Raw genomic sequence first — 12,328 nt, forward strand, 5'->3', positions numbered from 1 at the left:
GTTTATCGACACTGTTACCGTCCTAAGACATTCAATTAGGGGGTATTTTGGATTAAAATTATATTTTCATTAGGTTTTCGCAGTTATAGTAAAAACATATATCTATATTCATTTTTTTATTATCCGTTTTCCATTCAATTTGAAATTTCAGATTTTGCAGGATTTGGTATTCAAAAAACCGATTTTTTTTTAATTATAATTTTTAGTGATCATTTATTTATTGTTACATTCAATTCGAAATTTATTTATTTGATTTGTAATAAACATATCCAACCTAGTTTTCAGATTAAGTTCACTTTGATTCGATTCGATTACATGTGTATCGAAATAGTCTAACACCACCAATTATTCATCCAGTATATATATAATTTAACGACAACCATTGTTTTTAATATAACCTATAAAATCAAAATATATAAGTATTTTAATATGAAGTTGATACAAAATTAATAGTAATCAGGGGGATAAATTAAGTGATTAAACCTGTTTAGCATGTGCAAAGGATAGGCGTGCCAACTTGATATTTTCTATACTTTATGAGTTTAGTCAAGTGGACGATAATATTATTATTAATCACTCTGTTTTATTAATTAAATCCACTAGTTAGTAGTTGTTTATTTTTAATCCACTTATTTCTGGTCTTCTATTGTGGTGGCCATTTTATTTTTATTTTTTTCAATTTCAACTTTATTAAATTAATTGTCTAAAAGGACATGCAATACAAAATTTAGCTGGAATTCCGCGCCACTTGATATATAATATATATACACACACATTTAATCGGTACCTTTTAACAAAGGCCATAGTTTTTTTTTTTGGTTTTTTGTCAAAAGGCCATAGTTTTTTTTATAATCGTTATAATGAAATATTGTTTTATATCAGAAATATAAAGATTAATTTTCTAAATTCTGACAGTATTTATAATATATCAATAGATCAAAATATGTATTATCGTTGATGTTGTTAAAATGAGCTAATAGAACAGTCAGATAAAATATCATTTTTTAATAATTTAATATAACGTTGTTAACATTGGTGAAGTTATAGTAAAACCTCTCCGAACGAGTTTTACGAGGGAAAAAAACTGAATGCCCAGATTAACCACGACTAATAATTTTTTAAAATTGTATTATTCATTTGCTTTATTTATGTAATATAATTATATGAAAAAATCGTCAAAAAATATTAATAAATGAATTTTAAATTTTCATACAATAATACATAAATATATTAAATTCCCGAATATAACCATATATATTTGATATTATATCAAATTGATATATTATATTATTACAAATCCATAAATTTACCACGGATCCTTTTCATATCGATATAACTATTTTTTTTTGGTAAAATATCGATATAACTATTTATATAATACAGAATTTACAATGTTTTAAGCAACATCTATCGGTGATCGTTTATAAAAAAAAAATCTATTGGTGATCATTCGAGTGTTGGTGGTAAAATGATAAGATCGTTTTTTACCGCGAGTTCGAACCTTCCATTATATTATTAGTATTAGTATTAGTATTAGTATTAGTATTAGTATTAGTATTTAGTATTAGTATTAGTATTACCCTTTTCCAAAAAAAAAAATCCGTCGGATCGGTTTTTACCGCGAAGTCGTGGTCTCTAACCCGGGGATGTCAACCCATTGGCAACAAACCGGTTTGGGTTTCGTTTTAATTCGAACAAACCGAAAAATTGACCTAACCGGATTTCCAAATCCAACATAATCCCGACTCGATCCGCGCCGGCCAGTACAAAGCAGCCAGCCCCAGCTTCCCAAAAGCGCTCGTGCCGACATGGACTCGTCGGCGAACACCAGGAACAAGGCGTTGACGGAGACGCGTTTCTCCGACCTAGATCCGCCTCTCTCCGGAGAGATCCTGGAGGCGCTCGCACAGTCCGGGTTCGAGTTCTGCACTCCGGTTCAGGCCGCGACCATCCCCTTGCTCTGCAACTACAAGGATGTTGCCGTCGACGCCGCCACCGGTTCCGGAAAAACCCTAGCTTTCCTCGTCCCTCTCGTCGAAATCCTCCGTCGCTCCTCTTCTTACCCGCCAAAACCTCACCAGGTTCCTGCCTTCCCCTTTTGATTTCATCTCTGTCGTTTGATTTCGGAGGAAATCCATTTTGCTGTGTTGTTAGTGTGTGGTGATCAGGGTTTTTGCGGGTTCAGTTTTGTATGACCTAAAAACTTCTCAACTCTAGCGGGTCCTTTGAAAAAACCAAAAATTTTCCCCTACTCCTTGATTTCTTGTGTTTGGTTCCTTTGAAGATCGAGCAACCGGAAAATTGCTTGTCTTTAACTTAAACTCTTTGTTGTTTCGATTCTGAATTATGTTTTCTATTTTAGGTTTGATACATCTTTTTGAGATAAAAACTGCAGGTCTTGGGGATAATTATATCACCGACAAGGGAGTTATCAACACAGATATATAATGTGGCACAGCCTTTTGTTTCGACTTTGACAAATGTGAACTCAGTGCTACTTGTTGGAGGCCGAGAAGTGAAGACGGACATGAAGACCATAGAAGAAGGAGGAGCCAATCTTATGATCGGTACACCTGGAAGGCTTTACGATATAATGGAACGAATGGAGAATCTTGATTTTCGAAACCTTGAGGTAGTTTTTCACTTTTGTTGATTTGTTAATCTGATGGTGCATCCATCGTTTACGAGTTTAAAGTTTGTTCATTGTCAAGAAATTACTCACCTAGGTTTACGCCTTGAGTCGAGCTGCTTTATACTTCTTTTGTAAATTCCTTGGCTGAGGTTGATGAATCGTTAACTGGTGGAACTTTTTACCTGTGAAGATTCTTATATTAGATGAGGCTGATAGGCTTTTGGAGATGGGATTCCAGAAGCAGGTGAATTATATTGTATCTCGCTTGCCGAAGCTTCGTAGGACTGGCCTTTTTTCAGCCACACAAACAGAAGGTGTAGCAGAGCTGGCTAAGGCCGGGCTTAGAAATCCCGTGAGGGTTGAAGTTCGAGCTGAGTCGAAAGCAAATTCATCTCAACAGTTGGCGAACTCAAAGACCCCTTCCGGTCTTCATCTCGAGGTACAATCTCAATTTATTTTTCTCAATATACGAGTTTTCCTTTTAAAAGTTTGTGTTTCCTGCTTCGGGAAGAATTTTCTTTCCCTTTTTAGATGCCCATCATGTCTACGGGATTGTATGTGGTTCCCGAACATTATCTTCCATGGTACATTGTGTCTTTTTCTTTATTGCTTTATTTTTCGTTGGCTCTGCAGTATTTAGAATGTGAAGCAGATAAGAAATCATCGCAGCTTGTGGATCTCCTCATCAAGAACAAAACTAAAAAGCTTATAGTGTAAGTGTACAACTGTCCTGAAAGATTTGAGCCCAGTTAGCACACTTGTATATATAGTCTTAGCATACTAAAAATAGTTTAAATGTCCCTGCAGATACTTCATGACTTGTGCTTGTGTTGATTACTGGGGACTCGTTCTTCCACAAATTCCTTCTCTGAAGTCTTTGTGTTTAATACCCATCCATGGGGATATGAAGCAGGTAAACTATTACGAGACTTTTTTTTTCCTTGTAGCAATTTGGCACGTGGGTTTGGTGGATTTTGATGTATTATGATTTGTGGACATACCAGAAAGCAAGAGATAAGGCCTTAGCTTCATTTACAGATGCATCTAGCGGTGTCCTTCTATGCACAGATGTTGCTGCACGTGGGCTCGATATTCCGGGCATTGATTGCATTGTGCAGGTAGTTTATATATAATTTTTATTAGCGAGTTCTAAACATTTTTCCGATTCCCTCTATGCAATATAGGATTTGACGTTTTGGGATTCTTGTCCAATGGCAGTATGATCCCCCACAAGATCCAAATGTATTCATCCACAGGGTTGGGAGAACTGCAAGGTTGGGAAGACAAGGAAGTGCCATAGTGTTTCTATCGTCCAAGGTGAACTTTATCGAATCTCTCTATGTTCTTGAATCCTGCTCGTAATCGTATACCTCTCTCCTACTTGTCTGAGCCATTGATGAAAGTTTTAAGTTTTTCGTAATGGATGAAAGTCTGCATATGTTTACAGGAGGAAGCCTATGTAGAGTTCTTACGCATAAGAAGGGTTCCTCTTCAGGAGAAAAAGTGCAGTGAGGAAGCATCTGATGTCACTCCCCTTGTAAGAAGACCTTCATTGTCCCTTTCTTTCTTCCTATCTGTCTTTGGTCAGAGGTTGATTTACTGTTATAACTTGTTCAGATAAGATCGGCTGCACTGAAGGACCGAGCAGTGATGGAGAAAGGACTGAAAGCGTTTGTTTCCTACGTTCGTGCTTATAAAGAGCATCATTGCTCTTACATTTTCAGGTGGATGACCGATCAGTCATTCTTTTTATGTGAGTATTGTTTTCCTCGAGAAATCTGGATGTGAAAGTTCATGTTTTTTTCTCTCTTATAAACTACAGATGGAAAGAACTTGAAATCGGAAAGTTGGCAATGGGATATGGCCTTTTTCAGCTTCCGTCGATGCCCGAAGTGAAAAATCACAAACTTTCCATCGACGGGTTTACACCGGCAGAAGGCATCAACTTTGAGGCCATAAAATACAAGTACGAGTTCTTCAGAATCTCTTCATTTACACTTCCCCCTCTAGTTTTAACATCTTCATTATTATGATCTCTCTTAAATTCATGTTACGACGGTTTCAGGGATAAATCTAGGGAAAAGCAAAGAAAGAAGAACCTGCAAGCAAAGAAAGAAAAACAAGAACAACAAAAGCCAGAGAAGGCCAAGAAAACCTCAAACAAGGCTGCTAACAACGACTCAGCCGCCGTGAGAAAATTAACGGCTAAGCAGCGACGAACAATCCAAAATGTTGAAGACGAGGAAGAGATGGCCCGAGACTACCGGTTACTGAAAAAGCTGAAGAAAGGTGCCATCAAAGAAGACGAATTTGATAAGCTATTAGGAACTGACGATTTAGTTTGAGGGGAAGAAAAGAAAGAAAAGAAAAACCTCAGACACAGCATGATCGGAGAACAGGCATTTCCATTGTTTGAATCCAAGTGTAGTAGTATTTATAAGATAAGGCATCTCTCTTATACAACACCAGGTTTGCCAAGAACCCCGGTTGAATCTTACATCGTTTTTAGAAACGAGGAATGTATGCAAGAGTGGGATGAATCGTCCTGAGCGATCTGGCCATTGATAGCTGCGACAATTTGGGAGAAACAACCAGAATCATCCATGAAACTGAAGCTCTGTCTTGTGCTTGCTTCGCCGGACAGGACAGAGTGATCTTCAACCTCCATCCAACCATCCGAATCCTGGCTGTTGTGAACTTTGATCGAGGCTTCTTTGTCGGAATATGTCTGTTTCAGGGCGTGAGAAACATTCGTGACGAGTAGATACTTATCCTCGTTTAGCCCCGGAAGAGTAGAAGTGATTACTGTGAGTGGGTGTTTCCGTTTATGAACCACTCGGTTAAGCTTATTGCCTGATTCAGACGTCACCTCCACAACCCTCTTGCTCTTCACTCTCTGCTCAACTCGTTTGTAAGTTCCGTCTCTCTCGTACTTCACCAAGCTTTCGACTTTGAACTTGCTTGTGACAATGGTAGTCAGATTACCTCTGCTTGATCTTACCCATCCACCGAATTTGCTCTTCCTCCATGCTTTGATCCTGAACGATCCATCCAGTTTCTCAAACTCTTCGTGTCGCTTCATTTCCTGATTCAAGCTATAGTATAGGACAGACCCTGTTTCGACACTCGGAGAGCCATGGTCCAGCCAGATGTGCAAATTCGCGTCCACAAGCCAGTACGAAATCCCATCCCTCACGCCAACCTCAAATTCGTGAGGTTTACCATCGAGAAGTGGCCCTAAGAATGGGGTCAATTCCATGTCGTAAGAAGGGAGATTGAACGCGCCGATAGCCACAACAGGTTCCCAGAACAGGGGGTTGATCCCACCGGTAAAGATGACCGGAAATGGGACCTCAGAACCTACGTATCTCCCGTCTATCTTCACGAAAACCTCCCGGTAGGCACCATTTCCGCGCCCTGTCGTCAGATTGTTCATTCTGATGTACGAATTTGGCGGGTTTGAATACCAGAACTCATCGTTTCCATGAAATGAGACGTACAGTTCCAAAACAATCTGACGAGTGTTCGTCGGAACTTGAATTCTTTTTGAGCGTGTATCTGTGGATTTCTCGATCATGAACCAAAATCCCCTGTTTCCACTGTCACATATCGGAATGATCGAATCCGCCGGTGTCTGGTATCTTTCCCGGGATCCTGTAAACCCTAATATGCTATTGATATTCTTCATTGATCCGAAGTCAGACGAAAACGCATCGGGACCGGATTTATAGAAGTGGAGAGTCACATTGATATGGTAAATACCAGTGTAGACTTCATTGACTATATTCTCGAGCATCATCGTGACATTGAGATCGGATCTCAAGAAGAGCGAGGAGTACCTGGTGACATCCTTGCGAACACTCCAGTAGATCCCCGACGGTGACGGCTCCGCCGTGCTGGTACGGAGGAGCTCCACGCCGCCGAGCCATAAGCCGGAGATGCGATCGTACTGTTCGCCGCTCGAGGCGGCGAAGAGCTCGAGTACGACGGAGGACCAAGGTGGCGATGTACATCCCAACGGCGGAGAGTACGGGATGGTGAACGGAGGTCCGTCGATGGTGTTGGCGAACGAGTGGCGGAGGAGCACGTGCGAGCACGACGGAGCCAGATGCTCTGACGGCAGAGGGCGCGTGATCTCCACGTACTCTTGGGGCGCGTCCTGTGATCGGAAAGACGAAGAAGCCGATCTGATTAATCTCTCCGGAGACGACGGGAGAGAAACCCCGGTGGTGAGGAAGGAGACTACGACGGCAAATAGCACGGCGACGTTTGCATTCATTTTTTGGCCGTCGTGTTCTCTGTTACTTCGGAGTACACGCAGAAGAGGAAAGGCCTTAAGAAAACATCAAAGCGTTCGTTGTTTCCAAGACTCAACTACATGGCGCTCTCATGATTATGAAACGGCACAATTTGGTAGACTCAGAGCAAATGGGTGAGTCCAAAAAAGGACTTGAATAGAAAGAGTTTTTAGATTTTAAAAATTCAAGAAATTGTCAATCAATTTTTTTTTTGTCAAACAATCAAATTTTTTTATATTTAGTTTTTCTAAAAATCAGAAAAATTATTTTAAAATAAAATGAACTAAAAACTAAAATCTATACTTTTTTTTGGATTTACAAATCGATGAAAACTAAAAATCAAAAACCAAAAATTAAAATCTAAAAATCAAAATCTAAATTCAAAAATTCAAAATAAAAAACCCATCCATTTAACACCAAAATAATTATCAACCATGGGTTATATAATCGTTTATCAATCGTTGGATGAGAGTGTAACCAGTCTAAGCCGTCGATTATTCCGTCGAATCTGTTCCGTTAGATCTGACTGTATACAAATCTCAATCGTCGATACCCATTATTATTCCAAAACCGTCCGATCAGAAAAAACCAATCTCAGACGTCGATTAAGATATTTTATCTCGGCCATTAGATCAGAAATGAGGAAATATGTGCCGTCGATTCTCAGATCCAATATAATCCGCTAGATCTATGTCCAACGGATATCATCCATCGGTTCTTAATACGAATCCGTAAAATCTGAACCGTTCGATCTGTTTGACGATATATCGACGATCAAATTCGAAACAGAATTCTAACCGTTAGATCAATTCTAGTCGATCTCAACCTTGGTTTTAATATTGTCACCTGTCCGGAAGTGAGTGGAGGAGTGAAGAGTCATTCATCACCATCCTTGCTACCATTAAAAAAAAAAATACCCAAACGTTGACAAAAAGAAATTAAGAAAATGGCCTTCACGTATACATATCATGCAAAACATGTATAATCCTTAGTTGCATCCACGTCCGTCTCTCACATTTTCTTCCGCAAGTTATCATCTTCAGGAAAAACATGTAACCAATGTATGTTTCTGTGTGTGTGTGTGTGTATATATACATACACATCTCTCTGCTTCTCTGCATCTTCATCTTCCACAGAGAAAAACCCAAGAAATTAATGGACATCAAAGCCTCCTTGTCCACCGTCTTCCTCCTCCTCCTCTCGGCGGTGGAATGGCCGTCGACTTCGGCGGAGGGTTACACTCCACCGGCTCCGACCACCGGATATCCCACCGGAAAGACGGTGGAAGCGGCGGTGGAAGGGATGGTGTATTGCCAAGCCTGCGACAAGTTCGGTTCTTGGTCACTGGAAGGGGCAAAACCCATCAGTGGAGCCAAGGTCAGCGTCATATGCAAGAACCATTACCAGCAGGTGAGCTTCTACAAGGTATATCAGACCGATTCCAGCGGCCATTTCTACGCAGAGCTCAAGGGTTTCAAGACGAGCCCTCATTTCTTGGACCATCCTCTTCACTCCTGTCGTGTCAAGCTTGTGTCTTCTCCACTCGAGGGCTGTAACCTATTCTCTAACATCAACAATGCTCTTGATGGTTCTCCTCTCCGGTATGAGGACAAGAGAGTGAAGTGGACAACCTATGAGGCAGTGGTCTATGCGGCCGGGCCCTTGGCTTTCCGTCCTGACCACTGCCCCTCGGCTTCTCCATCCACTTATCCTTGATTTGGGTTTTTCGGGCTTTAGGTTATATATACTCATTATTATAAGGCACCTCGCTCATTTCCTCATCTCTTTTCTGTTTGTTTTTTTTTTCCTTTTTGGTCAAGAAATGTAATGTAATGGGAAACATGTGTATCCTCTATATCGAGTTTGAGAAGAACCACATATAGTGTATATCTTTGCAAGGAAAAGCCAGACATAATCTTCAATAGAGCAACGACAACACAGGAAGAAAGTGAAAAATACTGTGTCTCAGACAACATTGTTTATGTTCCTCTATAAGTTGAAAACGATGCCGTTTTGGTTGGTGTACGGACGATAGCCTCTTTCTAACGTAGAGGGTTGTCGTTCGGGAAAATTACCCAAATAACCTACTTGTTTCACACCAATTTCAGGGTACACCACTTCCAAAAAAAAAATTTTTTTTTTTCAATTTTAACCCACTTTTCGGGTGAAAAAGTCCAAAATACCCTTTTCGTTTTATTTTTTACGACCTTTTTGCGACTAACATATAACTGATATACAACTAAAATAAGAGGTATGATTTTTTTTGCCACCTTTTTGTAACTATATTTAGAATTAATTACGAAGTCGTAATAACGAAGTTGTTTTCGAACGGATAAATATCGTGATTCATTAAGGGTAATTTCGTCTTTTTATGGAGGAAAAAATGTGTTATATTTTTTCTGGTGTACAGGTGAAATTCATGCGACCCATCTGGGTCATTTGAGTGAAGAACCCTTGTCGTTCGCCGGAATTAGCCGTCAATTTTTTGGTTCCTTCTCTCGATTCGTGGAAAAACACCTCCCATTTCTTCACTCTCGGTTTACTCAGATTCTCTCATGGCGATTCCGATGGATAAACCAGACCCAAATCCACCGACGCAAGTACCCGACCCGGAAGAAGAGGAAGACGAACTGGAAGAGGAACTGACCGACGACGACGAAGATGTGGAAGAGGAGGAGGAGGACGATGACGAGTCGACGGTGCCGAGGCCTGGAACGCGAGAGGGCCGATCCAGTGCGGAGAGGCTCAAGGCGCAGTCTCTGTTCCGCCGCATGCGTGCTGCTCCGGTTCCGGTGCGGGTCCACGACGTGATCGTCCGTGGAAACGGCAAGACCAAGGACCACGTGATCGAAGCGGAGGTTGAGGTCGTGAGGCACGCGAAGACGTTGCAGGAGCTTCTCGAGGCTTCTAGGGTTGCCAATTTCAATCTCCAGGCGCTCGAGATCTTCGATTCCGTCAACATTACGCTCGATTCTGGTCCTCCTGAACTTCCTGGTTCCACCAATGTCGTGATCGATGTTGTGGAGAGCAAAAACCCTCTATCGGGCCAAATCGGTGCATACACTAAAGCACAGGTATCGCTCTAATGACGACACTTAGTTTTGTGTTTAATTTTCAACGCATTAGGTTAAGGCAATGGTAATTGAGTTCGGATGTGTTGTCGATGTCGTCGAGTGTATGTCTTTTGTTCCGATGCATTCCTGGAAAATGAAGTTCAAAATGCTAGAAAAAAGGTGAATTTCTTTGGTGTAGCTTGTGGGTTTATGTTTCAGATTCTGTTTAGTCGATCGATCTTATATGAAGATTTCTGGTTTGGATATAATTCTAGTGTTGGTGTAGGCTAGATCAGCAAGTGTTGAAGCATCTCTGAAGTACAAGAACATATTCGGGTATGGTGATATATGGGATGGGTCTTTAGCTTATGGCTGTGACAACTCTGCTGAGGTTAGCTTGGGGCTGTTCTTGCCGAGGTTCAAAGGATATTCAACTCCATTAACGTCCCGTCTTTACCTTTTGACCCAAGATTGGCTGAAGTTTTCGTCTTATAAAGAACGATCTCTTGGTCTTTCGCTTGGGCTCCTCTCAAGAGAATATCATGACTTGGTCTACACAGTTGCATGGAGAAACTTAATAGACCCATCCCAGATGGCGTCGAGATCTGTAAGGAGGCAACTGGGACATAATTTGCTTTCCACTTTGAAGTATACCTTCAAATACGACCAGAGAAACTCGTTCCTAAGGCCAACGAGGGGATATGCTTTCGTCTCTACTTCTCAAATAGGTGGTCTTGCCCCGGATAGTCGAACTCTGCGGTTCTTGCGCCAGGTTCATTTCATTTCATTGTTGTTTCCAACACTTAGAAGTACATATTCTCGGTTTTGAAAGTTGCGTGATAGATTTCCCATGCCGAAGATTTCATGTATGTGTACTAACGATTTTCAGGAATGGCTCTCCAATATTGTTGTTAGTCTCCCTTGTGTGTTTATCCGTTTTAGATCTGGAATAAACTTCTTGCAACAATATATAGCAGCATTTCTTGAGTCTTTTGATCATACATGTGATGATTCTATATGATTGACGTTGACCCTGTTTATCCTGTGTCAATGTTATCTCAGGACATCGATCTTCGGTATGCTGTCCCGCTCGGGTTTTACCGTGCTGCTCTGAACTTTGGAGTATCTGGGGGTATCGTCTTTCCATGGGGAAGTGGATACCAGACAAAGCCTTCATCCTTGCCAGAGAGGTTCTTCTTGGGTGGAAACTCATCCCCTGTCTGTTCTTTGGGAGGACCATCTGCATTATGGGGATTTAAAACAAGGGGATTGGGTCCTAACGAACCGAGAAGGGAACTACATGATGAGAGTATTGACCCATCTGAACGGGATTTCGTTGGGGGAGATTTTGCGGTTACTGCATTCGCTGACCTCTCCTTTGATTTCCCATTGAGATGGTTCAGAGACAGAGGAATCCATGGGCATGTGTTTGCGTGTGCCGGGAATCTCGGCAAGTTGTCAGAGAACGAGTTCCGGAACTTCACTGCTCCGAAATTCCTGGAGACAAGTAGAACATCTGTAGGAGTCGGGATTGTCCTACCCACTAACCTCTTCCGTATGGAGGTAAGTCTTGTCATTATATTCTAATATTCAGCATCAACATTGCCCCATGTCGGGGATTGATTTTTTCTTTTTTTTTTTCTTGGGCTCTTGGCCTCTGGTTTGGCGACCTTGACAGCTTAACTACTGCCACATACTGCGAAAACAAGAACAGGATAGGGCGAAATCTGGGTTCTTCATGAACTTCTCGGCGCCATCCTGAGAGATAGATAGAATTCAACACATCTTTTTACTTGTCGTGCGATGGCGAGGAGGTACTCTTTTTTTAGCCTTTTGATTTCTCAACCATTTTGACATGTCTTGATGGTGATGGATATTGGATATGGATGGGGTTCAGGCAAATTGGATTGTTTTTTCAGTTTGAAACTGTTTGTGATAAGTTTTAGAAGAGGTAAGTTTTGTCCTGTGCGGTTTCTGGGCAAAAGAAAAAACAAAGAGGGGAGCTTTCGGGTGTTTGGTCATGAGAGCCAAATTGGATGATAAATGAGGGCAAAGTTTTCTTCAACTTGATTCTGTGTTGTGTTTTTCTTCGGTTATTGTTTCCAACTTTGCTTCTTTCTCCTTCAACTCAGTGAGTCAGTGACTCGTGATCCGGTTCATGTAGCACCTTTTGCTGAGTCAAATTAAGAAATGATATGCAGGCCCAAGACGATCATTACATATCACAAAGTCTATAAATTTGATATTCTCTCTGCAAAATATTCAAAAAATACAAGAGTAACACATTTGCCCCACAAGCGATTAATCAAAAGCTAAAAACTGATGACTTGGGGGGGGGGGGGGGA

General features: G+C 41.1%; 4 protein-coding genes across 4 annotated transcripts; 3 read left to right on the forward strand and 1 right to left on the reverse strand.

The window, feature by feature from the left end:
• The first annotated feature begins 1,759 nt into the window (after nt 1-1,759).
• On the forward strand, nt 1,760-5,091 carry LOC104826841 (DEAD-box ATP-dependent RNA helicase 18). The gene is made up of 11 exons (XM_010559762.2): nt 1,760-2,081; nt 2,396-2,632; nt 2,823-3,071; nt 3,266-3,345; nt 3,440-3,545; nt 3,637-3,750; nt 3,851-3,949; nt 4,080-4,169; nt 4,250-4,356; nt 4,455-4,598; nt 4,698-5,091. Exons 1-11 carry the CDS (start codon nt 1,809-1,811, stop codon nt 4,975-4,977), a joined length of 1,779 nt encoding a protein of 592 aa, XP_010558064.1. The 5' UTR covers nt 1,760-1,808; the 3' UTR covers nt 4,978-5,091.
• LOC104826840 (peptide-N4-(N-acetyl-beta-glucosaminyl)asparagine amidase A) lies at nt 5,018-7,065 on the reverse strand. Its single transcript, XM_010559761.2, has one exon. The coding sequence runs from the start codon at nt 6,909-6,911 to the stop codon at nt 5,127-5,129; it is 1,785 nt and encodes a 594-aa protein (XP_010558063.1). The 5' UTR covers nt 6,912-7,065; the 3' UTR covers nt 5,018-5,126.
• Nucleotides 7,066-8,046: 981 nt separating this feature from the next.
• Nucleotides 8,047-8,806, forward strand: LOC104826842 (non-classical arabinogalactan protein 30-like). The gene has a single exon (XM_010559763.1). The coding sequence runs from the start codon at nt 8,086-8,088 to the stop codon at nt 8,644-8,646; it is 561 nt and encodes a 186-aa protein (XP_010558065.1). The 5' UTR covers nt 8,047-8,085; the 3' UTR covers nt 8,647-8,806.
• Nucleotides 8,807-9,342: 536 nt separating this feature from the next.
• On the forward strand, nt 9,343-12,053 carry LOC104826843 (SAM50-like protein SPAC17C9.06). Its single transcript, XM_010559765.1, has 4 exons — nt 9,343-10,004; nt 10,270-10,755; nt 11,046-11,546; nt 11,662-12,053. The coding sequence occupies exons 1-4, from the start codon at nt 9,486-9,488 to the stop codon at nt 11,743-11,745; spliced, it is 1,590 nt and encodes a 529-aa protein (XP_010558067.1). The 5' UTR covers nt 9,343-9,485; the 3' UTR covers nt 11,746-12,053.
• The last annotated feature ends 275 nt before the right edge of the window (nt 12,054-12,328 follow it).

This window comes from Tarenaya hassleriana, unplaced genomic scaffold, assembly GCF_000463585.1.
Source record: "Tarenaya hassleriana unplaced genomic scaffold, ASM46358v1 Cleome5, whole genome shotgun sequence".
Taxonomy (NCBI): Eukaryota; Viridiplantae; Streptophyta; class Magnoliopsida; order Brassicales; family Cleomaceae; genus Tarenaya; species Tarenaya hassleriana.

What these genes read in the sequence shown, in the direction of transcription:
- LOC104826843 (XM_010559765.1), top strand. Translation starts at nt 9,486, where the DNA reads ATGGCGATTCCGATGGATAAACCAGACCCAAATCCACCGACGCAAGTA. An exon ending in GTGCATACACTAAAGCACAG is followed by an intron (nt 10,005 to 10,269) that starts GTATCGCTCTAA and finishes GTGTTGGTGTAG; the next exon opens with GCTAGATCAGCAAGTGTTGA. An exon ending in CTAACCTCTTCCGTATGGAG is followed by an intron (nt 11,547 to 11,661) that starts GTAAGTCTTGTC and finishes CGACCTTGACAG; the next exon opens with CTTAACTACTGCCACATACT.
- LOC104826840 (XM_010559761.2), bottom strand. Translation starts at nt 6,911, where the DNA reads ATGAATGCAAACGTCGCCGTGCTATTTGCCGTCGTAGTCTCCTTCCTC.
- LOC104826841 (XM_010559762.2), top strand. Translation starts at nt 1,809, where the DNA reads ATGGACTCGTCGGCGAACACCAGGAACAAGGCGTTGACGGAGACGCGT. An exon ending in CTTCCGGTCTTCATCTCGAG is followed by an intron (nt 3,072 to 3,265) that starts GTACAATCTCAA and finishes TTGGCTCTGCAG; the next exon opens with TATTTAGAATGTGAAGCAGA. An exon ending in CATTGCTCTTACATTTTCAG is followed by an intron (nt 4,357 to 4,454) that starts GTGGATGACCGA and finishes TATAAACTACAG; the next exon opens with ATGGAAAGAACTTGAAATCG.
- LOC104826842 (XM_010559763.1), top strand. Translation starts at nt 8,086, where the DNA reads ATGGACATCAAAGCCTCCTTGTCCACCGTCTTCCTCCTCCTCCTCTCG.